This window comes from Phoca vitulina, unplaced genomic scaffold, assembly GCF_004348235.1.
Source record: "Phoca vitulina isolate PV1807 unplaced genomic scaffold, GSC_HSeal_1.0 scaffold36, whole genome shotgun sequence".
NCBI lineage: Eukaryota > Metazoa > Chordata > Mammalia > Carnivora > Phocidae > Phoca > Phoca vitulina.
The window spans coordinates 6,673,154-6,699,705 of NW_022589739.1; the positions used below are offsets into that span (position 1 = coordinate 6,673,154).

General features: G+C 45.3%; 1 protein-coding gene across 1 annotated transcript in view; it reads left to right on the top strand.

The window, feature by feature from the left end:
* Positions 1-7,466: 7,466 nt before the first annotated feature.
* MRVI1 (murine retrovirus integration site 1 homolog) overlaps positions 7,467-26,552 on the top strand; it is an 82,849-nt gene continuing 63,763 nt past the window's right edge. Inside the window, exons 1-2 of the mRNA XM_032426951.1 lie at positions 7,467-7,710; positions 25,540-25,640. Coding sequence (XP_032282842.1) covers positions 7,477-7,710; positions 25,540-25,640 — 335 coding nt within the window. The 5' untranslated portion in view covers positions 7,467-7,476. The remainder of the gene's footprint in view (positions 7,711-25,539; positions 25,641-26,552) is intronic.

The window sequence follows — 26,552 nt, forward strand, 5'->3', positions numbered from 1 at the left end:
GTATGAGGGGAAGGAAGGGGTCAGTTACTATTTTCCCTATCTCAGGTGTCCCCTGCTCCAGCCCCCTGCTGAGCACAGTGGGTGCTGACTCCTGCACTCTTCTTATTGGGGCTGACTCAGCCTCTCCTCCTGGATATTGTCCTGACACTGGTCTGAGCAGAAGCTGGTTCACTCCTGGGGCTGGAATGGGTCTGAATCAGGGGGATGAAGGCACCCCCAGCCAACAGAACCTACAAGAGATCCTCAGGCCTGGAGAGCATGGCTAGAGGGTGCAGACCCCAGGAGGTGTTGGGAAGTGCTCAGGACCAGCCTCCCTGAAGCACTGCCAGATTGCAGCCCCTGTGGTCCCAGCCCCTGGACCAGAAGGATTGTGTTGAGGGCAAGAAGTCATCGGGAAGTCCCATCCAGCCCCTCATCTTCCCCTCTCTGTTGCTTCTTTCTTTTGCCCTTCTATATTCCACCCTTGCTCCCCTGAGACTGACCACAGCACAGATCAATGGCTGACCACAATGCAGACCTGGGACTAACCACAGCATAGACCTGGGATGACCACAGTACTGTACCCTCTCTCTCTAACCCCACTGTCTGCCACCACTGGCTGCCCCACAGCAGAGTAAATGTCAGAGCGCATAGTCCCTGATGGGTTTAATTCCAATCATGTCTGATGGTCTTTTATCTCCTTGTTTATACAGAGAAGTCCTAGCCAGGCTAGGAATATATCTCCTTTACCTGCAAGAGACAAAGCTGGAACTCTGCTATTCAGGATGAACAGTGGACTGTCTGGGCCTGGTTGGATTTTTATGCCATGGCTCAGAGAACTCAGCTGCCCTATTCAGAGAGTGAGAAGGGAAATCATTGAGTACATACTATATGCCAGCATCTTACATGTATTCCCTAAGTTAATCCTTACAACAACCCTAAAAGGGTCTCCATTTTACAGATGAAGAAACAAAGGCCAGGGGAGACTAACCCAGCAGGGAAGAGGCACAAGAGAATTAGAACCCAATCTTCCAAGTTCCAGAGCCCTCTTGCAGCATCCCAAGGTTAGGAAGCAGGATGGTGTTCTCCCGAGTTGAGCCCTGCTCAGGCTTGCTTGTGGGATCTAGGACCCAGTTCTGCAGTTGGTCAGGCCCAGGGACCCACAGAAGTGCCTCTCAGCACTTTGACCTGATCTCTGATGCCCCAGATTTTCCAAGTGTGTCCAGGACTGCCCTGGGGTGAGATCAGGGACCAGGGAGCACCCTCTCTCTCCCATGAGAGTGACCACAAGGAGGAGGAAGATTGGGACGCACTGCCAAAGGATGCCTGCTTTCACAGCACGGACACATTTGTTTATCATTTACCAAAAGCAAGCCCTTCAAAATTAGAGGCAGAAAGTGGATGTCTGTAGCAGGGCCTGGGGAATAGGGGTTCTGGGACTTTCTCTGACGACCCCTCACTCACAAGTATGGCTTTGATTAAGTCTTTGTCCCTGTCTGGGCCTGTAAGATGGGAGCAGGAGGCAGGACTGGCTGATCTCCAGTGGCCCTCCCTGTCATCCTCTGAATTTGCAGAGGGACTGAGAGAGATGTGTGTGCAGTCACCCCAAACAATTCCCTTCATCAAATTCTTCATCTAGAGATAGACCAGTGGTATTAATAGCAACCTAATCTCTTTCAAATTCTTTGTGTTGCTAAAATGAAAGCAAAAATTCAAAGCTGGAAGAACAAAAAACCTCCCTTCTGAGAATTCTGAGTCACTCCAGAAAGGTCAGTGGAGTCTGGGTTAACCCGTTTTTTTTTTCCCAGGAGGGCCTCTGGCTCTTCCCTGGACACCCAAAGATTAACAAAGAAAATGTGAGAGCCACTCAGCTCATAGACTGTGCTCCTGGGACACTGTGGTTCAGAGAGGGGTTTGGTTTCCTCTGGGCTAGTTGCAAGGTTTTGGGAGAGGTTTCCTTGGGGCCATTATAAAAGCCACTGCTTGCCAAGACCACCACCCGTGAGCCAACAGGCTTGACCAGTTGGGGACTGGGGAGTGAGATAGACCTCATGGGTTTTGTGACTTTGGGTAAGTCTTCAGGGCTCTGTTTCTTCATTGTAAAATGGGACTAATAATGTTAATTATAATAGTACTTAAGAGGTTTCTGTAAAGGCCCTTGCTAAATAATGAGCCCTGATGACGCTTGCAGGGACACGGGCAACCCCCACAGGAAGCCAGCACCCCTCCCACTGGCTGAGGGGTTCAGGTTTGAGGTGTTCTGCCAGCTGTGGATGGGCATGCCTATGTTTGAATGGCCACTCCATCAGAGCAGTCTTCTCCTGTCCTCTTGCCCTCTCCCCACAGTCCATGGGGCCCTACAGTGGCTTTTTCAGGGGGCAGAGCCTGTGCAGCTGATCTAAATAAGTGTGGGACTTTCTGGGGTGAAAGTTTCAAAGGCAAACTAATGGACAGTTGTATGAATGGAGGAGTCAGAAGGCATGTGGGTGAATGGATAGCCTGACAGACAGATGGTTGGGTGAATGGGTGGATTTGTCACCCTACAGTGGGGATCCTGCAACCTCAAACTGTGGGCCCACACTTTTGCCCTCATAAGACCCCTGTCTGACAAGCTGCTGCTTGCTCTGCCCTGCCCCCCCCACCACCCATGGCCCCACTGGGAATGCACATTCCAGTTCTCTGTGGGGCAGGTTCCTATGTTGGGTTCTACTGCACTTTAGTGGAACTCCAGGTGAAGGAGGCAGAGGAGAGGAGGGGGGAGATGATGGGTTTGGGGTCAGACTAGCCTGCATTATAATCCTTGGCCTGGCGCTTATTAGCTGTGGGATCTCAAGCAAGCTATTGAACCTCTCTGATCCTAAGTTCCTTAATATGTAAAATGGAAATAATAAAACCCATCTCACAGGGGTTAAGAAAGATAGCACTTGAAATGCACCTGGCATGGTATTTGACACTCAGTAGGCAAACTAGAAATATCTAATGAATGAGAGAATGAAGAAAAGTATACTAGTTTGCTTTCTTTTATGAGCATGGCCAGGGGCAGATGAAATATTTAAATATGGATTAGAGACTTTTGGCCTTGTCAGTTACACAAATGATTGGAAAGTTATCCCAGCAGAGGCTTAAGTAATTTGCACCAGGTACAAAGGTTACTGGATCTAGTTAAGTTGCTTCCCTCCTTTGCACCTCAGTTATCCTTCCCATAAAATGGGCCAAACTATATAGTTAAGCACTGGCTGGGGACAGAATGAGTAGCATCCAAAGAGCTGACTGGCTCTTGACAATGACCCATCTAACCCTTTACTGACCAGGCTAAAGAGGTAGTTAGAAGGGCCCCGAAAATGGGTTAAAGAAGGAGCGGCTCAGAGACCAAACATTACCAAATATTTTTTCCTTTTATGGGTCGGTGCTCTAGATCACCACTTCCTGCAGATTATATTCCTAACTTTGTTGTGATGGATGCAAGGTCCATGTGCCCACAAGCGCCAGCAGAACCCAGATGTCACGCTGGGGGGAAGGACTCTGCTGTTACCTTGCTATTTTAAGCAGGGAGTTTATATAATGGATGGGAGAGCAAGCAAATGGGGCAGGAGCAGCGTGGGAATGGCCTGGGCAGGCAGGGCTGCTGAGGCTCCCCCTGAGGAGCTCAGGGTTCTGTCTTGTCAAGTGTGGGACCACAGCCAGCCTCCACTCTGCTTTGTCCTGCAGCAGCTGACATCTCCTAGTGCTTGTCTCACTTAATTTGTTTCTGTTTTGCTTTGCTTTCTTTTTTTCTTTTATTATCTTATGTTAGTCACCATACATTACATCATTAGTTTTTGATGTAGTGTTCCATGATTCATTATTTGCGTATAACACCCAGTGCTCATTACACCACATGCCCTCCTTAATGCTTGGTGATAGGTATTTGCTTTGCTTTCTTTTTTTTTTTTTTTTTTAATTTTTTTTTTTAAATGATTTTATTTATTTATTTGAGAGAGAGAGTGAGAGAGAGAGAGAGCACAAGAGGGGGGAGCGGGAGAGGGAGAAGCAGACTCCCTGCTGAGCAGGTAGCCCGATGCGGGACTCGATCCCGGGACTCCAGGATCATGACCTGAGCCGAAGGCAGTCGCTTAACCAACTGAGCCACCCAGGCGCCCTTTGCTTTGCTTTCTGACCGAGGGACTGACTGAGGAGCAGGAGGTGGAGGAAAGAAAGTGGAGGGTCAGAAAATGACATATTTTTTATGTGACTTTGGGATACCATGATCCCGGAATCCTATGAGATGGGACCATTACATTTGTGGTTTGTTGTGACTAGGAAGAGTCCAGGATTTCAGCAACTCCTAGGGTTAAAAATGGCCCCTGGAGTGGGTTAGGAATCCTGTGACCATTGCCCCAGCCTTTGCTGGAACTCTCCCAGGAAGGGGGAGTTCATTACCTTAAAGAGTAGCCTGTTTCATCTCAAATAGTCCCAACCACTAGAAAGGATTCCCTTGCCTTGATCTGACCTTTTATTCATTGGTCATGCACTTATCCTTTGGGGACAATTGAATTAGAGGAATGACTTTGAAATATCTGAGAAGCGATTTTATTTTTCCCTGCACCATCTCTTCCAGGCTGAAGATCTTTAGTTCTTTAAAAACAAATTCTTGCTTCCTGCATATTGCTTCCCCTTTTTGGAACATGCCCCAATTTGTCTGAATCCTTCTTACCACTCAGAGTGCAATACACTTTGTGTAGATTAAGGTGGAAAGGAAAGTAGAACTGTTACCTCCCATGTTTTGGGAACCATATTACTATTAAGACAGGCTGGACCTGCACATCCATCCATCATCACTTAAGAGGTTTCAAGGGAAGTGCACCAACTTTCCCGGTAGAATTGGGGTTTGTGGGTACTTTTTTGCTACTGTCAACCCCTGTGACCATATACTTTGTCCAGCACCACTGATGTCACTGCTGTTAAAATCCAAGTAAAGGTGATAGAAATTAATCACAGTGTCAACCTTTGGGTCAATTTGATGCTCATTTTATTCATACAGTGACTAGTTGGGATGAGAGACCTAGTATGCCTTGGCCCTATAACTCTCATTCCCAAGAGACAGGTTAAATCTGTCCAGTAGGGCTTCTCCCTTCCTGTCTCACTGTTCCCTCTAGCTATTCTGTTCAGAGAAATTCCACTCAGCATTTCAGTATTCATGGCTCAGCTCAAACACCATTTCTAACATGGATCTAGTCTAAAACTATATCTCACCTGTCCCAATTTCCATAGTTGGGGATCCTTTTCTGAGATTCTGTCACTCCTCACTTTCGAAGTCTTAACAGTTGTACTGTTTTCATACTGCCTCCCACCACTGGACTCTGTGCTCCTTGAGGGCCAAGACCACAGCTTCATCATCTTTAAGTCACCAGCACCTAGCACGTGTAAAGTGAGTGTGGTGAATTAATGAATGATTCAGCTCATGAATTTCCTACTTGAGATAAGACTTCTTGAGTTGACCAGCAGAGGTCACCCCAATTGTTTGAGAGCTGAATGGGGCTACCTTTCCACTGCAGAGATTGACAAAAGTCAAGATGGTGGTCGCATTGACCAACAGGCCTTTCCTGTGGGACCAGAAGAATATCTAGTATCATGGGAGGTGGTGGTGCTTTCTGGCTTTCTCCTACAGCCTCCTGCAGTCAGCAGCTTACATAGGACCTAGGACATAGTAGGTATTCAGTAAATGACAGTGTTCTTTGTTTCTCCTCTGTGTGTCCCAGTAGCCCCCTGGCTGTGGCTGAGGGCAGGGTCTGCATCTGGTGGTTTTCATCTGCTGACTAGCAGAGCAGCAACTTCAGGGAATCTCTGAAGTTATAGGATCAGGCTGGTTCTCCCACCCCATTAGGGGAAGGGGACCTGGAGGAGTTTAGTGGGCAAAGAGGCTAGGTAGAGGCCTTTGGACTCTGGCCGAGCTTCCTGGGCTGCAGACCTCCATGCAGGTGGCCTCTGTGAGCACCTACTCTGTGCTTGGTGCTCTATATCATTTCATCCTTAGAACATTCCTGCATGGGAGGCATTCTTATCTCTGTTCCCCTGACAAGGGAAGTGAGGCTCAGAGGTAAAGCCAACATTCAAGGCCACATAGCCAGTGAATGGCAGAGTGGGGACTCAAATCCAAGTATAAGGTTCCAAGACCTGTGTTCTTTCTACCTTGCTATCCTGCCTCTCCAGATTGAAACCTCACTTTTCTAAGAGGACACAGAGAAGCCAGGCCCATTGGTTCAGGTCTGTTGGAGAGATCATGGTCCTAGGCCTCTTGATTGGTGAGAAACATGAAAGAATAGTTACTAGTTACAAGTAACAATAGTTAGTAGTTACAAGTTAATATAAGTACTTACAAATCAGTAGTTATAAGTAAACCCAACCCAAATTGACTTAAACACTAAGAAATTTAATTGTTTGTATAACTGGCTAGTCCAGAAAGAATTCAGGCTTCAGGTGAACTTTGATCAGGGATCCACCTTCTTTTTTTCTGTGGGTGTCTTGGCTCTACTCCCCCCCCCCCTTTATGTGTGTCAGTTTTATCCTCAGTCTGGACTTCCAAACAGAAACAAAATGGCATCAGTAACATTAGGTTTTACATCTGCACATTCTACCACCCAGAGCAAGATAAAGCACCTGGGTCCCAGAACACTACAGTGTGCTCATTGGTTTACACTGGACCTATTTTCTATCCCTGAGCCAATCACTGTGGTGAGATAAATGAGATTATGATGACTGGGTCAATCCCAGCTGGGCCTCAAGGCTGCTACACCATGAGACAGGATAAGCCTGGCTTCTGGGGAAGCAATGAAAGGTGCTCAGGGTGGGCACTGCAGAAGGTACACGAGATCCACCTTGGCTGAGCCTCCAGAATCACAGGCCCAGTAAGGGCTGTCCTCAGGTGAGAGAGCCCCATACTGAGGGTCAGAAAAGCTGTTGAAGGACATGAGGTCAGCCATGGGGTAGAAAGTCAAGAAACATCCTCCTCTTCCTCAACCCAGGCAAGGAAGGCTATGTGGTAGAGTGAAAAGAGCCCTGGCCTCAGAATCAGGAAGATCTGGATTCAAATGCTTGATTCTTTGTATGATTTTGGCAAATGGCTACCACCCTCGGAAGCCATTCTCTCTTCTATAAAATGTGAATATGAATGCCTGCATCAGAGGTCATCATGAGGATTAAATTAGGTGATGTTGGAAATGCTCTTAGGATAGTGCCTGGCATGTAGTAGGCGCTTAATAAATGATGCACAAGTACAAATCTGATCCCAATGGAGTGTCCTCCATTAGCTATGGCTTTGAGTAGTTTGAAGCACTTTTCTCCCTTCTGGGATAGCTGTGTTTACTGTAAGGACCAAATTAGATGGAAAATCTCTAAGGTCATCTCTGACTTTGTAAACAGAGCAAATGAACAGGAGGAAATGCAATTCCAAATACCCTCTCCTAGCCTAGTCCAACCTCTGGTGTTGATACAAACTCAAGCAGGCTTTTTCTGCGGCTCATGGCTCCTGGAAATGGAACCCAGCCTGGGTCAGGGATGGGAGTGGATTTGACTTGTCCTTTTGGCGTCTCCTCAGCCTGCGGAGCCCAGGCCTCTTGGAGCATCTTTGGGGCTGACGCCGCGGAGGTTCCGGGCACACGCGGCCACTCCCGCCAGGAGGCTGCCATGCCCCACATTCCCGAGGACGAGGAGCCCCCTGGAGAGCCACAGGCAGCCCAGAGCCCCACCGGCCAAGTAAGTGCCCCCTCCTCGCCTGCAGTTAGTCTGGCCGGGGCCAAGCCAAGTGCCCTGGGCTGGTGCCACATCACTCAGCCTGGCTAGAGGGTGTGCTGACAGCCTGTGCAGGCTGCAGTGGGCACCGGGGGAAGGTGTGTGGCTGCCACACTGAGGAATAACTACCCAGGGTCCATGTGAATTGGCCAAGCCCCCCCATATATCCTGAGAGCAGAAACTCCTATGCTGTGTCTGACTGAGGTCTCCCGGAAGGTCCAACCACCGTAACCCTATAGGCACCCTCTTAGAATGGAGAAAGACTTGGAGGAGAACTGTCAGCACAGAGGGCCTCGTCATGTCAGGGTTGTGGTCACCAGCAAAAGGCCGTTTAAACTGAGTCCACTTAAAATGAAGATCAAAATTTTATAGTAAATAGTGGAAAAGATTTTCAGTAAAATTGTATTATAAAAAAGAAATGATGAAAAGAAATTAATTTAAAGGGTCTCATTGAGATTGTATTGTACAAATGAAATTATGAAAACAAATTATTTTAGCTAGACATATAACAAAAAATTGATTATATGCTACTTTTTTAGAAGGAACAAAGAATTAATTGTGTTGATTTTGGCATTGGCATATTTATTTTTTATACCGACATGATAATCTGTTCATATGAACCACATCCCTCACATTTTACTTTACAGCACCTCTGTTAAGAGATTGTGTGTTTAATATTTAAGGGCTTCATTCATTTTCCCAAGGACCTCTATGGATCCTTCAATATGCAAATCATTTTCTTTTTTGGCCAATACAAATTATCTTTGTAATTTTTTCTTTGTTAGCTGCCCAGCTCCATCTGCTCTTCACTGGTCCAAGACCGTGCATGTGAAGTTTTCCAAAACTGTTTTCTTTGAATTCATGAACTTTGCACTTGGTTTGCACTTGTACCACCCCATTATATCTGACAGATGTCTGAACTGACCTCAGCCCAAAGGGACAGACTCGTTAAGTGAGGGAAGAATGTATGAGTGAGCATTAATTTGGTAAGCAGGCAGACTCTCAGTGAACATTTTCATGTTAGGATGACATTTGTTTTCTTGCACGTCATAACTGTGGGAACTCAGATAGTAAATACTTAGAAAAGAGTGGCTTCTTGTATCTCCCTATCGCAAACTCCTGGGACTGAGATGTTGCAGAACTTGGCACACTTGGGGAGCCCTTGAATTTCTAAGTGGGAGTGAGCCAAACCCCTATGCATTTGGCCACAGGCAGCCAGCTCAGTGTTTTATTGAACCTCTCTTCCAGGAATGTCATGAGCCTGGTGGGTGCTGCTTATCAGTTGCTCTTTATGGCTCTAGATTGCTCCTCTGCTCTTCTATGGGTGATGTCTGGTCTTCCCCAAACTGGGTGCTCTGCTGCTGCCCCCTTTCTACTGCTGCTCCTAACCAAGTGTGGACAATTCCCTTAAAACACTGGTAATAGTGGGTTATAAGTTTTAGCCAACAAAAAATTTGTTAAATTTGTTAATCCACTGAAGGTTTAAAGATTAAAGAAGAGAATGACAGCATAAAGCAAAACATCCACATCTGGATTCAAATGTGACTGCTCCCTCTCCTCAGTCATGACTTTCCCAAGTTCTGTCCCCTTAGCATCCTTACTCCCTAGCCCTGGGTTCCTTCTTACCACAGCCCTTCCTGACCCCTTCCACCTCACTAATAACAATAGTGTGCTTAAACCAGATTCTGATGCAAAATCTGGCTCCTGAATCCTAGTTAGCTCCCCCAAACAGCTGTCATGCCATACTCCTCAAGAATACAAGTGTCCCTAAAAAAAATAAAAATAAAAGATTGGCAATGCTGCAATTCTACCGTTAGTGAAGAGATCCTTTTACACTGTTTAGTTTACCTTTAGTTCATCATCTCACCTCTCTCAATAAAAGAACCTTTAAGCCTTCTCAGGAGACTAAGACAAGATAGCACAAAAGCCTGCTGGCCCTTCTTATCATCACGACTTCAAACCACACCTAGATATAGCTCCACTGGGTCAGAGGTGAGCGTGAGTTTCCAGGCACAGCCAAGCCAGGGGAGGGAATCCATAAGCTAACCACAGACCTGAGGGTCAGAGAGCCCTAGCTGAACAGCAGGAGCTCCAGATTCCAGCTTTCCACAAGCTCACTCTCCTTATGACCTTGAACCAGAACCAGACTTCTGTAACATGAGGGGGTGGGCCCCCATGGCCTCTGAAGGTCCCTCAAATGCCATGATTCTATCTCTGTGCTTGTGGGAAGTCAAGACAATAAAGGGAATGTTTGTGGTACCAATAGCCTCTGTGTTGCTGGAGCCCAGTAGGAGAAGGACCCATGAGGACTTCAGGTGAGCTGATGCACATAAGGGAGTACCATTAGCACAGGATTTAAGAAGGTGGACTCTGGAATCAGACCTAGCTGGGCTCCTCCACATCCTGGTCAAAAGACCTCCTGTGAGCCTGTTAACTTTTCTGTGCCTCTGTTTCCTCATCTCTTCCTCAGGGCAAGTGTTAGTGGCTGCCTCCTCGACTCTGGTTGGCCCAGGCCTCTAGTACCTTTTTTGGCTTGAGGGACCATGGGGCTGGGGCAGGTTAGACCCTAGACTGAAGGCGACATCAGATTCAGTATCCTTTTATTCTCTGCCCTTACTGACAGGCACTAGGCCTCCCTGAGTTTTCCAGAAGCCCACGGGCATTGTAAGTGAAGAGCACCTCCCTCTTTGCACCCATCAGACAACCTACATTGGGCTTCTCAGGCAGCCACAGCCTCAGGGGAGGGTCAGGCCTTGTGAACAGGGCTGGAGCCTCCAGGGACTGGAGCCCAAGTCCCTGGGAGCAGCGGAAACCAGGCAGCCAGGAAAGCAGGATTGGTTAGGAGGATTTGGCTGAAATTCCCAGTACCGTGTGAACTCCCTCTCTGTGAGGCAGGCAAAGAACCAGAGCATCCTTTTGAGTTTACAGCTCCCCCGGGTCCAGTCCTACTTCTAGTTCCTCAAGCCCCAGCCCCCATTTCCCATTGCTAACATGAACACTAGCTGAGACCTTCTCACACAAAAACACAAAAGCTGTAGACCTAGATCCTGTTTTCCTTTCTGCATGCATGCGCGTGCACACCAGCCCCCCCCCCACACCCTTGAGGTCCCCAATCAGAAGCTGTAATCAAGACCCACAAAGAAATAAAGCTTCCAGACAATGCACTCTGTGAAGTTGTGTCCTGAGTGTGTTTTCTGGGTTGGCCCTAGAACAGGGAGGCGCTCAAAGGAATGAGCTTGTAGCCAAGAGGTCTGGCAGGAATAAAAACTATCAGGACACAAGCCTGGGACCTTAAGGGACCACAGAATGACAGACCATCAGAGTTAAGAGCTAGAAGGGATACTAGATCTCATCTAAGACCCTTCCCTCCCAGGCAGGCAAAGTTCTGCATAATGTGAGCCCCCAAACAGTTATCTGGAAGCTTGTTAAACCCGGATTCCTCCACCAACCCAGGCCTATTGAATCAGTCTTCTGGGGTGGGTCTTGGGAGTTTATAGGAGTAGCTCCATACAGGGGAACTGCCCACCTCACAAGGAAGTCTGTGCTGTGGTTGGCCAGCTCGGCTTGCTGGTCAAGCTGGAACTGCCTCCCTGTGACTCCCCCTCAGTTCTGCCCTCCACAACTGCCTATAATGGGGTGAAAACCTACAGATGCAGGAAAACAGTTTACACATCTTCCCAGAGTCTCCTTTCCTCTGTTCCTCCAGGCTTTACTCCCAAATCTCTCCTCTGGGCACATACCCACCTATCTCCCCATAATCATGGGGCACCAGACCTGGCCCCGGGCCCCAGAGGCAGCAAGACCAGGACATCAACTATTTCCTGGCCTGTGATCAGCAGCCATATCAGAAAGCTGACTCATTGGAACAGCATGGCTTCCTCAGAAGTGCTTTGCAAACCTGAGTGTGCAAAGAGGTTCAGGTCAGCTCTAACAGCTGGCTCTAGTTTCCACCCAGACAATCCCCATCCTCTTTCAGGGGTTTCTGGAAGCTCCCAGGTGTAGGTCAATGTGAACTCATAAGCAGACCTCCATCTTTCACATCATCTGTTCCAGTAGCCCCCCTTCCACCACCCCCTGACTAACTCCCACCCCCATCTCCATTGTCCACAACACTTAATAATAATGCCAGGCATTATTCTACTGTATGAATTTATTTAACTTTCAATCAACCTTATGAGGTAAGTATCATTATCCCCATTTCATAGCTGAGGAAGCTGAGGCACAGAGAAGTTAAGCAGCTTTCTCCAAGATCATATAGCTCATAAGCAGCAGGCCCAGGATTTGAACCCAGGCAGCCTGGCCCCAGAGCCCATACTCTTAGTCTCTACCCTGCACTAAGTACTCTTTGCCTCTGGGGCCCTCTATGAGAACCCTTAGTGCCTGAGCCAGGGGTACACTGTCCTGTGCTTCCAAAGTCCTTGTCTGAGATGGCCACCCTGGGCCCCTACAAACACACTGCCATGCACACTCCAAAGCACCGCAGGGTCTTACTTCTGCTTGCCATCCTCTCAGATGCCTAAGCCCATGGGGCCAGAAAATACAGCTCCGTGTCACACATCCTGCTGAGACACTGTACTGCCTATGCCTTTTTCATTCTTTTTCAGCCATCAGACAATAAAACAGCCCAACTCGATGCATACTGACTCCTAGAAACACAGATCACCATGCAGTTCCTGGTCACACACGAGTTACTCTCTCTGTACATCTCCCTATGTGCCTACTTTGTACCGCACTTTCTGATCATCTAAACAACTTGATGCCTAACCGTGTTATACAGCACCATCTTGTTGACTTAAGATTACCGCAGCACTCAACAAACCAGTGGCATCCCTGCTCCCACCACTTTCCCCACCTCCAATTTTTAATTAACTGAAAATTAGGTTGGAATGTGCTCTGGAGAATTAGCCCTCTGTGTGTGGCCCTAACAGCAAGGGATCCGCTGTGGAGCTCCTAGAACCTCTGACCACAAAGCTGCTGGGCCTCCTCTTTTGGCTCAGAATTAGAGATCATCGTAGCTGCTGCCATGACAAATCTGGAATTCTCTCCTTATTTGTGTCAATGTAGTGAGAGACCCATCCTGGCTTACCAACATCAGTCAGTGGGCCAGACCCAGAGCTGAGCCTGCTCAGCTGTCCTTTTAGAAGAGAAAAATACCAAGCAGGCTTCCCCAAGCAGCCAGGGAGTTCTGGAAGGGACAGGAAATGCTTCCATTTCATAGAGATGCAAGGTATAGGTAGTGTGGCATGTGGAAAGAGCTGGGCTTTACATACCTGAGTGGGACCTGGGGTGAGTTACTCATTTTGCCTGTTTCCTCATCTGCAAGCCAAGCCTGATAGTAACAGCTGCTAACAACAGTGAACTTTTAAGGAAACTTTCCTATGTTCCAGACACTGTGCTAGGTTTGTTGAACACTTTATTTCATTTAATTTTCAGAAAATCTCTGTGGGACAGGTACTATTGTTACCCTATTTAGGGATGAAGACTTGAAGCACAGAAGAGTAAAGTAATGTGTACTAGCTAATACAGCTAAGTCACTGAGCCTAGAGTCAAGCCCCAGGCAGCTTGACTTTAATTACCAGAATAATATATATAAAGTGCCAAGCAAGGTTCTCATCTGATAATAGGTCTCAGTCCCTAATACAGCACAAAACAGTTTTTAAAAAGTTTTTACAGGGGCACCTGGCTGGCTCAGTCGTTAAGCGTCTGCCTTCGGCTCAGGTCATGATCCCAGGGTCCTGGGATCAAGCCCCACATCGGGCTCTCTGCTCCACGGGAAGCCTGCTTCTCCTCCCACTTCCCCTGCTTGTGCTCCCTCTCTCACTATGTCTCTCTCTGTCAAATAAATAAATAAAATCTTAAAAAAAATTTTTTTTTACATATGTTACTGCAATTGATGCCCTAACCCCACTGTGAGGACAGCGATCATCATCCCCAGGGAAGTGGAAGTTCAGAGCAGTTAGGTATCATATCCAGATGCAGGGAAAGAAGCTAAACATTGGGCTCCTACCATGTTCTAAGCTAAACTCTTTATATTCATTATCTCAGATAACCTTTTTTTTTTTTTTTTTTTACACAAATCATAAGCGTATAATTTGGTGAATTATCACAAAGGGAACACATCCATGTAATTACCATCAACAACAAAAAGAACATTATTAGCGCTAGAATCCTCCTGTCTTCAGTTTTTTCTCCCCTAAAGCAAATGCTAAGACAAAGATATGGGCACCCATGCTTTAAGAAGCACAGTGAATATCAGATAACCTTCTTAATGCCCTATAAGTTAGCTATGACCATACCTAGTTTATAGATTAGGAAACTATGGCTTGGGAGGTTAAGTCAGTTGTCCAAAGGACATAACATGGAAGCTGCAAGATCTGGATTCTACTGCCTCATGGCTGTAAGCTGAGGAAACAGGGCTAGAATCATTATTTTTTTTTCTTTCTAGTCCAGAAACTACCCCACTATACCACAACAGAGTTTGAGCATACAGGAAAGGGATAACTATTCACTTGCACATGATAGGAACCCAATAAATATGGAATTGAGTTGAACTTACTCAATACAGTTGACCCGTGAACAATGTGGGAGTTAGGGACACCAACCCCGCTGCACAGTTGAAAATCCATGTGTAACTTTTGACTCTTGAAAAACTTAACTACTAATAGACTACTGTTGACTGGAAGACTTTCTGATAACATAAACAGTCATGAACACATATTTTGTGTGTTATATGTATTATACACTGTATTCTTATAATAAAGTTAGGTAGAGAAAAGGTTATTAAGAAAATCATAAGGAAGAGAGAATACTTTTACAGTACCATACTATTAAAAAAACCCACATATAAGTTCTAACCCATGTTGTTCAAGAGTTAATTGTAAATATTTACTGAATTCACTCAACAAATGTTTATTAAGCACTAAGGCCCCACTCTCAAGAGAGTTCACCACCCCATGGATTTACAGTCTAATGACAACTTCTTTCTGATCTAATTTGCTTTGTGTTCCGCTTGTGTTCTCTTCTCTGATCAGGAATTGGGGGATCCTTGGTCTTGCTATCCCCAGGAATACCTAGAGCTTAACAACATGCTTTACCATGTAAAGTAGATTGCCAGCTTTTCTCTTCATTTTATCCTCCCTTGCCTGATCAGGCCCCGTCTTCACTGGCCAGCAGACTGGGGTTCTGTCTACATCTCCTCAGAGACCCCTTGGGAAATGTGTGAGAAAAAGGTTTGGGACTCAAAGAATCAGTTGTCTGTAAGGAATGGATGAAGACAAAATAGATAGTGCACGTAAAGCCCTGGGAACCTGGTGACAGCTGTGTGGAGTGGGGACATGCCCCACCTCACCCGATGAGAACGCTCATGCCAGGCTTCCTATGTAACAGGTGTTGCTCTAAGCACTTTACATGCAGTAACCTCACAACAACTCTAGGAAGTAGGTATGATTATCACAACTCTAGGAAGTTCATTTTACAGATGAGAAAGCTGAGGTAGGTAAGTACACTCTAAACACTAGAAACTGGCCAGTACCTTGAATGTCCAATTGAGGGCTTTGAATTCATCCTCTCTGAGCTCATTTCCATTTATCATTACCTTTTGCAAGAACAGCCTCAATTACAATCTTCAGTGAAATATCTTCAAATGAATTATCAGTAAAACATTAGGATCTAATGTATGAGATATTAGAGCCATCTATTGGGCACCTGCCATGTGGTCTCATTCCCTCAAGGTAGATATTATTATCTTTACTTTATAGAAGAAGAAACTGAATTTCTACAAGGGTAAGTAATTGCCAAAGCCACATAACTGTGCTATGGTTGAGTAGAGATTCAAACCCGAGTTTCCTGCTAGTGTTTCTGTTAGCTTTGCCTCCTTTCTTAGCTCCACCCAGCAGTAAAGCCAGTGTCCTAAACACCAAAGGCCCTAGGCATGGGGGGCAGTTGCTTGATGTCCCATCCGTTATGGAAAAGAGGCTTAGAAAGGGCCACGAGGACAGTTCCACCAGGATGGCTTCTAGTGGTTCTGGTCACAGAGTAAGAACTTTGAGATTATAGCTGTAGAAGTGCTGAAGAAAAAGCAGAAAGTGTTTTGGAAATGTTGATTGTTACAGAAGGTCAGAAATGTATGTTAAAATTATTTGTCTTTAGTTCCTATAATGAGCAAAGGAGTAGCTTACCATTTTTTGTTTCTCTGATTCTCCGTCTCCTGTCTCCTGTCTTATGCTACACACAAGCAACTTAGGTCAGGGGCTGTGTCTTTTATGTGTGTATCTCCAATTCTCAACATAGGCTACAACTAGAGTATGTGGTGGGAGCTCAAGGAAGGATGGATGAATGTGACAGATGGGCAGGTAGATGGATGGATGGATGGATGGATGGATGGATGGATGGATGGATGGATGTGTGATAGGTTGGGTGGATAATAACTGGGTGGATAGATGGATGTATGATAGGCTGGGTGGATAGGTCAAGTGGATAACTGGCTGGATGATTAAATGCCTGGATTGGAGAGAGGAAGAAATGAAGGAACAGGAGGAAAAGAAGGGAGGAGGAGAGCATAGAAGATGATGATGAATGAATGGCTGGCTGGGTGATACACTCTCCACTGAGTAGGACGAATAGACATTGCATGTATCCACACTCCTAGTGTCTGTTGGCATGAGAGTGAAAACAGTAATGAAGAAGGCAGGATAATCCAGTGGTTGTTGATCCCTGGCTTCTAGGTATACAGGAAAGAGGGTTCATCAGAGGCAAAGCAGGCCTTGGGTGCACAGGGTGATCCATAGGGTGGGCACTGGGGAGCTTAGGGGAGCCAGAAACTAGTCCTCAGTGCTTGATAGGGAAGAGCCCCATGTCCAGCAGACTTCAGCAGAGGCATTTCTGCTCTCTCCCATGCTCTTAGGACTTGCTGGAATAATCATTTTCTCGAGAGTCCCCAGAATCCTTTTATCCTATCACAAGAGCAGCAACTTCTCTTTGTGGCCAGGGCCCCTCTCTCAGAGGCAGTCCCTGTTTGCCCTCCAGGCTATGAGAGAAGGACCTGGGGATACAGCCACCACAAGGCCCAACCTCTACCACCACCCTCACCATCATCATCATCATCACTATTATTGTTTTATCTTGTCTAATCCTTAAACAAGCCTGGAAAATGGGGATTATTAGCTCCACATAATGTTTAAGAATATGAAACTCAGAAAAGTTAAGTACCCAAGGTCATCCAGGTGTGATTCTGACTAGTGTTCCCCAACTTCATTACCCCACACTGGCTTCTAGTAGGATCCTTCTGTCCCAGGCTATTTGCCAGGGCCCAGTGCAGGAGCTAAACTCCTCAGTCCTGCCAGGGCTGGAGCTGTTGCTTAGAGCTTCCTAGTCCAGGCTTAGTCATGTGACATTGGGGAAAGGAAGATAATATTCCCGTCTATGACACTGGCCTATATTTATCCCTGCACCCAGGCAGTTAGGAAACTGTTGCGCATTCCTGGGAATTTATGAGTGAAATAAACATTTAAATGTTTCTATAAGGTTTATTTAAGGAGAACAAAATGTGACCTGCTAGCTTATTATAGGGTGAACTTGTGGGGAGACAGCCCAGGCTCCTAGTGCTTGGCTGACTCCAGGGAAGGGAAATGGACCCCTGGGGTGGCTGGGCCCATGGGAAGCTAAGGGGATGCCCCTGCTATCTCTCTTCCAGCTGTATGTTCAAACTTGTGCTGGCTGGAGGGCTTCCTAGAAGAAGAGGTTTGTGAGGGAGAGAGCAGCTTGGAAGAATAACAAAGGAGTGTCAGAGTGTCCTGCACATACCAGGTACCAGGGGAGGTGAGACCAAAGACCAGGGGAAACAACTCTAAGAGCAGCATGGTGGAGTGGGAAGGCCAACAGGCTTGATGTGTTGTCCTTCTTTCCCACTGTTTACCAGCTGTACAGCTCTGGACAAGTCTGTTTTTTCATTGGTAAAGTGGGGATTGAAGGGGAAAAAAGGGGGAGAGAAAAAAAATGTATCCATCGCCTATTCCATGCTCAGGGACTTCACTTTCCTCTTCACGATTTGATGACATCAGGAGGCATTATCATCCCCAATTTGTAGATGGGTATCCTGAGGTTCATTCGTAGAATTGCTGGAGAGGATGAAGTGAGGAACCACACCAGAAGTGTCTGGGACAGGGCCCCACACATAGTAGGTCTAAGAAAGTGTCACTGCCCTCTACCCACATTTGTTCCTTTGCTTCTTGTGTCTGTAACCCACAAAGGGCAGCTCTACTTGATCTGAGGGGCAGATGGTAAGAGAGGAAGTGGAGCCAGGTGAAGGTGGCCTTGGAGGTGGGCTTCTCTGAGAGTCAATGATTACAAGACCACTCTGGGAGTCATTGATTACAAGACCAGTAGAGCTTGTGTGGTCAGATGCCCAGGGGAGATGCTCTGTGGCTTCATGACCAGAAGGGCAAGGCCTTCCTAATTTAACTCTAGATGGTTGATCAGACTCAAAACTAAGAACAACAATCTCCTCAAAACCAAACTCCAAAGTAATTAATTCAGCCCCAAAGGTAACAATAACAGAATATAACATCTGACACTTAATGAGCATTTACTAAGTGCCAGGTGCTCTTCTATGAGCTTTCCATCTGGAGCTGTAGATTTAGCAAATGAAAACAGTTATGTCCGTGCAATATTTGGGACACACACAACACTAAAAAAATTATTTGTTGTTTATTTGAAGTCCAAATATAACTGGACATCCTGTATTTTAACTGGCAATCTTATTTCTATATCAATCCTTTTAATTATTGTAACTACCCTGTGAGATAGTTTTTTTACAGACGAGGTAACCAAGGCACAGAGAGGTGAGGTAACTTGCCCAAGGTCACACAGCTAGTAAGTGAGAAGCTGTGTCATGCATGAATTACCGTGGCTCCCAAGCCCAAGGCCCTTGAAGTCCTGAAGCCAGTAACTTCACTGGCAGACTCTGTGTTTGGACACCCTGCACCGCAAGCTTCCTTGAGGCCCTGTCTTCTGTTTGGCAGCTCAGGGTGGGAGCAGGGAGGAGTATTTACACTCATCACACACACTAAAATCTGGCAGAATTCACTCCAGGGGGCCCCTGGAATCTCCCACACTCTCCTGGATTCTGGTCTCCCTAGTGCCTGCTGCACTGAAACAGCCCGCAGAAGACTGAATGTTCCCCACAAAAACAGTTTTGCCCAGAGCTTGTTCAACCATTCTGTGTACCGGTTAGGGAAAGAACACTTTGATTTTATTACTGTATATTTTGCACACATCGGAAAGAGAGAGTGAGGAGCATTCCAGGACATTCCATCAGGGGATTAGAGGATTTTTCCCTGATTGCTTTATGCTTCCTGGTTTTTAACAGCTTTGAATTGTGTGTGTTTGTGGTTACATGCTTGGCACTTGCCACCCATGGCTTGTTTCTGCCTTTTTGTGTGAGCAGCTCTGCCCTTCTCTGAGTAAGGGTGCCTACAGCCCCATACATGATAGCCACCTCAGGAGAGCTTTTCCTGAAAGTGGCCTTTAGCCAGGAGGCAGAGGAAACTTCCACCAGAAAGCAGTTCCTCCAGTGTGTTGCAGACCATTTATGTCACAGTCAACACTAAGGGCACCAGGCCCTGGGTGCTACCTGGGGTGGGGGCGGGAGGTGCGGGGTTTACTTTCCTCACTCCCCATCCCACTGTGCTAACTGGGAAGCATTTCAGAGGCCTGCCTAGTTCACTTTTCTCTTCCCAGGCCCTAGCATAGACCATAGCACATAGTAAGCATTCGGTGAGTTTGCTGGATGAATGAAGAGAATAAAGCGTAATAACGTGTGAATGTGTATACAATGACCTCTCTTAGACTCTAAGACTTTTGAAAACTGTGTCAATCATAAAAAGAAAGGTTAGACAATCTGTACAATAAGTAAATTGATGGAGCTGGAAGAGTAAATTGAAGAGGGAGGGAGAGGAAGAGAGGCTTCTGGTGGGGAGGGTAAGCAAGTGAAAAGTCAAAGGGCAGAGGTGAGGGAGGATGGGAGTTAAGCATTCCATGTCCTTTGAGAGGTGAGAGTGAAGAATGGAGTTCTTTTTGTATTGCTTTTTTTGTCTGCTGAATAATTCTTTAAAGAAATCTTTCTCAGAGCCTAGACCACATGGATCACAGGTTCATTAGGTTTCAAGTCAAACAGTTTAACTTCAGAGTCAAACCATGGATGGTTAGGAAAGGCATGCATTCCTCTTTATCTCCTAGGGATGTTTATATTTATCAAATTATCTCCCCATTTTTATAGCCTCCTGTTTTTATATCTTAGATTTTATTGCTCGTTACTTCAAATTGCTTTGGGAAACAGTGTGTCAAGAAAATTAAATCAATAAATGAATTTTATTCTACTTACTCAGCTGCCTGAATATATGAAACTCTTGGAGGTATATATTATAATCCCTTCAGCACTACCACAAATTTTCTTTCAGAATGCAACGTGAAGAAAGTGATGTTTGGTTCTCCTGCCCCTTTTATGTAGAGCTACCCCATCTGCATTAATGCCTGCTGGGAATTCATAAAAGCCCACCCTAAGGGATGGCAGAAACCATATGATATAATGAGCATGAAAATGATATGTTAGTCAAAGTGCATTTCTTTCTGTTCACTTGAGGATTCATAGAAATTCTCTAAATATGAAAAACACGAATAAGGTTATTTCTAGAGCTCAAACTGTCATGGTCAAAATAAACTCCACCCAGGTAAGGAACTTCAAACATACTGTAAGCACAGTCAGGGTCTCAAATGGAATCCCCATGGTAGCAGTCACCAATGAGGCTGTATGGAAAGAAATCTCATCAAGATGATGTGGGAGTTATGCAAGATGAATAAGTCCTAGAGATCTATTGTACAGCTTAGTGCCTAGAGTTAACAATACTGTATTGTACACCTAAAAGTTTGTTAAGGGGGTAGATCTTATAAGTGTTCTTATCACAACAACAGCAACAATAATAATAGTAGTAAATAAATAAGAAGGTAGGAAGAAACTTTGGGAAGTGATGGATAGGTTTATGGCATAAATTATGATGAGGGTTTCACAAGTGTATACTTAGCTCTAAACTCATCAAGTTGTATACATGAAATATGTATAGCTTTTCATATGTCAGTCATACCTTAATAAAGTGGTTTTTAAAAAAGGTGTCACAAGTGGAAGAGGCTTTAAGCATAAACCTCTTGTGCTCCAGAAAACCACGACGGGTTAAGAATCATGTAGCACAGGGGCAGTAACTTGGATGCTTCAGGGCCAGGCAGGGAGCACAACTGATTGAAGCAGGCCAACAGAAGCAGATCAAGGTTCACTTTGCAGAAATGTAGACCCAAGATTGCTTGGTCAGGAAATTCAGAACTTTATGGGAATTCTTCCAATTATAAAATGTTGGCAACTAATATAAAACCTTATAAACACTACTCATAGGGAATGGTCCTCCAGCTCTCTGATTTGTACCTCAGAGAATTTGTAGCTCCGAGAATAGGCTAATTCCCTAACTGAGAGCCAAGAAACCACATAACAAGAAACCCTTGTAGTGACATGAAGAGAAGCTTCTGGAAAAACTTCAGCCCTTCTTTCTGCTCACTGGAGAATCCACACAATAGAAAACCTCCCCATTCCTCCCTCTTTGCCAGTTTTCCCAGTAAAGAGGCACCTGCCCCTGGCCCTGCCTGCCCCTGCTCCAGCCCATGACCTGCCATTTTGACACCCTGATTCCCCTTTTGACCTCAGCAGCTCTTCTGGATACTGTTCCACTGTGTGTCATCAAGTCCCACATCATGACCCAAGATCCTCCTGCTTCCCTCCTGGCCCCTTGGAAGGCCCCAGCCTCTCTGCTGCTTGCTGGCCTCCTACAAGGGGACAAAAGGTGGGGAGAACTGAGTAGAGCCATTGTTCATTTTAATGATAATTGTGATTAATGGGTATTTGTAGATCATATGAGACTTATCAAAGTGCATACACATTATCATTTCATTTTATTCACACAAACTTCTGAGACAAAGCAGGCCTTTGACAATTTTATAGTTATGAGACTAAGAGACAGGGTAACAAAAGGACAAAGCAAGTGACCATAAAGAGTGACCATCACTAGTCCATCAAATTTATACTATCCATCAAAGGAGCTGTTGCTTTTTTGGGAAACTTCCTGAGCATCTCTTACAAGAGGAGTCCTTGACAGAAAGATGGATATCTGTGTTCTTGGAGGGACTGGAGCTCGGTAATTATGAGGATAGATTGGCCAGTCCTGGTTCCAGCCATAAGCATCATGCTGACTCCCTGTCACTCTACCTTGGCCAACTGTGGGTGTCCAAATGGAGAGTAACACAGCTCCAATTTATTGGAAGCTTCTCAAAATTCCTAGGAAGATGATGGATGCTGTAATAACTGGACATTTTCCATCATCTCAACCAATGTGCACTATGATGATCCATGAATGGATCTCCTGTTAAAATTTCTGTTCTCTCTTTGGGTGGTCAAATTATTCCCATACCTGACCTTCAGTGTTCCCCATCTCCAAAATCACAAAGATCAAACTCACTGGGGTAACACCCAATGTCCGTCAGAAGCTGGCTCAACCGTTTATGCTACTTCCATTATTGCCTCTAAATTAGCTTCCTGGACCCAAGTCCAACATGTGTGTGTTTGTATGTGTTGTAGGATTCCCCTACCAACAAGCAATTATTTGACACAAGGAGGGTGTCCAAGAACTCAACTCAATTCTGACACTATCTACCTGGAGATAGAATCAGATCCACAGGTGAAGGATTCTGTCCTACTGTTCCCACTTCAGACACCAATCACAAGTCCAGGTTGTCACCTGTGCTTCTGATGGACTGGCTAGAAATCAGAGGGACCCATGATCTCCTCCTCAGGTGTGATAATTTCCTAGAGTGACTCACAGAACTCAGGAAAACCCATTTATTCACTAGATTAATGATTTATTACAAAGGATATTGAAGGATACAAATCAACAGTCAGATGAAGAGATACATAGGGTGAGGTCCTGAATAAAGGAGCTTCTGTCCTTGTGGAGCTTGGGATGTGGCACAGTGGCATGTGGAAGTGTGTTGGTTCCCCAACATGGAAGCTCTCTGAACCCCCTCCTTTTGGGTTTTTATAGAGGTGTCATTATGTAGGCATGATTAATTAACTCATTGGCCATTGGTGATTGAGTCAACCTCAGGGGGTGGGACTGAAAGTTCCAACCCTGTATTCATGGCTGTTTCCCCTGGCAACCAGCTTCCATACTTAGGTGCTTTGCAAAAGTCACCTTCATTAGCATAAACCTAGTTGTGGTGGAAAGGGTTTGTTATAGATAACAAGCCACCCATTTCACCTTTATGGCTCTGAAGGGAGTTTAGAAACTAGGGACAAGAGACCAAATATTATAACAAAAGATTTTCCCATTGCTCTTATCGCTCAGGAAATTCCAAGGGTCTTGTGAGCTGTGAGCCAGGAACTGTGGATGAAGACCAAATGTCTATGAAAAATATATTTTGGTCATCTGAATGACCAAATATATATGTTTTCTTATAAACCACCATACTGCAGCCCCCATCCCTGAACTTTCCTATCTTACATACTCCAGAGTCCATCCTCCAGTTACACTGATAAATCCCTAATGCCCAGTTATGCCTTTTGCTAATGCTGTTCCCTTTGCCCAAAACCTCTCCCCTAATATCTTTGTCTTACAAGCTCCCATTCATCCCTCAAGACCCAGCTGAAATGTCTTCTCCAACTCCCCTGAGGAGTTTTTTTTTTCCTTTCCTTTGAGCTTTCACAGAATGTGATCCATTTCTTATCAGCTTAAATTTATTATAACTATTCATTACTTCTCTATATCCCTTAAGCAAGGGATCTGTGAGGTCTTGAGGGTCTTTGTTTTTTAAGCTGCTCCTGACACATGATGGATAACTAAAGTGTCTTTGTTGAATGAGAGAGAAAAGTAATCTGACAGTAATATAACTATTTATTGAAAACACCAGTCATGTGCTAGGTGCTTTCTCAATATTATTTTTAATCTTCACATCAACCTTGTGAGTTGGATTTTTATGATCATGGGGCACAGAGAGGTTAAATAACTTGCTCAAGGACACATAGCTAGTGGATAATGAGCAGAAATCTGAGCATAGGTCTGTATGATTCTTACAAGAGGCAATGCTGCTTCCTACTGCTTCCTATCCAGCCAAAGTCCCTGTCCCAACTTTCTTTCCATGTGTCCAGGGATTCTGAGTGCTTCCTCCTCCTCCAATCCCTGCACCTCCCTCCAGTTGAAGAGGTCCTGGAACACAGGGATCTGGCATTCCCTGGTGGGACTCAGAGACACTTCTCCAGCTTACCCGGCCTTATGATTGAGGCCAAGGGAGGGAGGAGATACAAATGAAAACAGGAAGAGCTGGTCTCACTAAAAATTGTGGGATTTAAGAAGCCTAGATAGCACTGTATGGAACCCACTTAACAAGTAATAATGTGAAAAGGAGAGAGATCCTCTTCCCCACCTTGCAAGGAGTCAATACCTGCACACAAAGTGCTCAAGAACACAGCTCAGCCCTAGATCTGCAAGGGCAGCCCCCAGGCAATGGCTTCAGCAGGGCCAGTAGAAGTGAGAACACTTATTGCCCAGAGGCTCCAGAAAGACACAGCCCCCAGGGAAAGTGGCAATGGGGACCTACTGCTCTGAAGCTCCAGGAAGGCACTCCAACAGTGGGAGCTGGTGTGACATGCTTGAGAGTGCTGGGAGACAGGCCCTGGCAGGGACAGTAGGATGTTCACAGAGCGCCCTGACAACACACACCAGTAAGGATGGGCAGGGAAGAAGAGAAGGAAAATGATGAGGGGACATACGAGAAAACCCCTAGAGAGATTCCCAGACATACCTGGGAACAATTCTTAGATGGACATACTACAACAGTAGGTGGCAAAGAACTGGAGAGACTGTGTATTACTGTTACCTAGTCCTATTTTTATCCCCAGTACACTGAGGTGTGGGGAAATGCAGGCTGATGTGCATCTTTATGGACCTTATTGTATATCCTATATTGCTTTCATTTTATTCTTTCACTCACTCACTCAATCAATATTTATTACAGACCAGATATGGTTTTACCATTCACATGGCCATCACAGTGTAATAGTACACCGATTTAACTACAACCTTACTAACCTAGAATGAAATGACTCATGTTTGTTATTAGTAGTTTTGTTTGTTCAGTGGTTTTGAAATACCTCAAAAATCTAAGGACTGGCTAATAACTTTTGTTCTAATTTCAGAAATGTGTATTTATTCAGATAAACATTTTTCAAGGTTACACAATTAAACTGCATATTCCATGACCCGTTGAACACATCACCTTTATCGAAATGTCACAATTACCCAATGTGGGATCTCACTGTATACCCACCCAGTGTGTGGGTGCCCCCACCTGTTCTCCTGGTCTTCCTCCTTCCCCAACCTGGCTGGCTGCAGCCTGAGGCCCCTGTACCATTCTTTTTCAAGATTGTTAGTGAGGACTAACCAGGGATGGCTTAGAGTTTCCAGAATCTTAGTTTATGAAAAGTAGGCCATGTTAAGCTCAGTGAATGTCTGCTGGGGAATGAAGGAGAAACTGCCTTTTTTCATTCTTTCTTTCCTTTTTTTCCCCTGAATAATCCAAATAAACTGTATTCAACCCTTATCAAGATGGTTTTGAATGTCATAATACTGGAGTAAACACTCCAGCTCCTGGAAGCTTCCACCATCCTAAGCCTAACTCCATCTGTGTTTTATTCTGAACCACCAGGGCCCTCACACTGCAGGAATATCCTGCAGTCCACCTACCATCGTCCTGACTGGGGATGCCAGTTCACCGGAAGGAGAAACTGACAAAAACCTGGTCAACAGGTACGTCTTTGCCTAATCTTTGTGCTGTGAAGAACAATATTTCCTAGCACGTGAGGATTAGATAGCTATATATACTTTTTATAAATCTTCTTTCTTGATCATTTTATTGATGAAATAGAATCAAGCAGTTTTTCCAAATGAGAGCAAGAGCTTGGGACTTGTCCATTATCTTTCCCCCCCAAATTATTTTTCTTTTCCTGGATTTGGTTCTTTGTACTTTGCTAGCCTTTAAGCACAAATCATAGCAGGGTAGTTTCCCATAATAACTGCCCAGATATTTGCAAACAGACCTGAGGATAAGAGTCTTTGACTGGAGAATGCTGCCTCTGGTCAAAGTGGGTCCTGTGGGGAAGATGACCCCTTGGGAAGGACACTGGCTCACGTACTCAGGGATGTCACTGCCTCAGTTTGACACAGCACAAGCATATGCATTGGTCTTGCTTGAGTAAGACTACCTAAGTATAATTTTCAAAAAGCTACAAAGAGGGGCGCCTGGGTGGCTCAGTTGGTTAAGCAACTGCCTTCAGCTCAGGTCATGATCCTGGAGTCCCGGGATCGAGTCCCGCATCCGGCTCCCTGCTCAGCGAGGAGCCTGCTTCTCCCTCTGACCCTCCCCCCTCTCATGTACTCTCTCTCATTCTCGCTCTCTCAAATAAATAAATAAAATCTTTAAAAAAAAAAAAAAAAGCTACAAAGATCATTCTCATACAAAAATATAGTGAGCATGTGTCAAAGATTTATTTAACTCATTGATGAGGAAACCATCCCGATGACAAAGTCAGTTCAAAAGAGGATACAAGAAATGGAAATATATATATAATCAGTGAGGAGGAAAAGAATACTGGAATAAGATTACTAAGTTTGATATAAAATAGGTTAATGTTCCAGAGGACAATGAAACCTTGTTTTTTA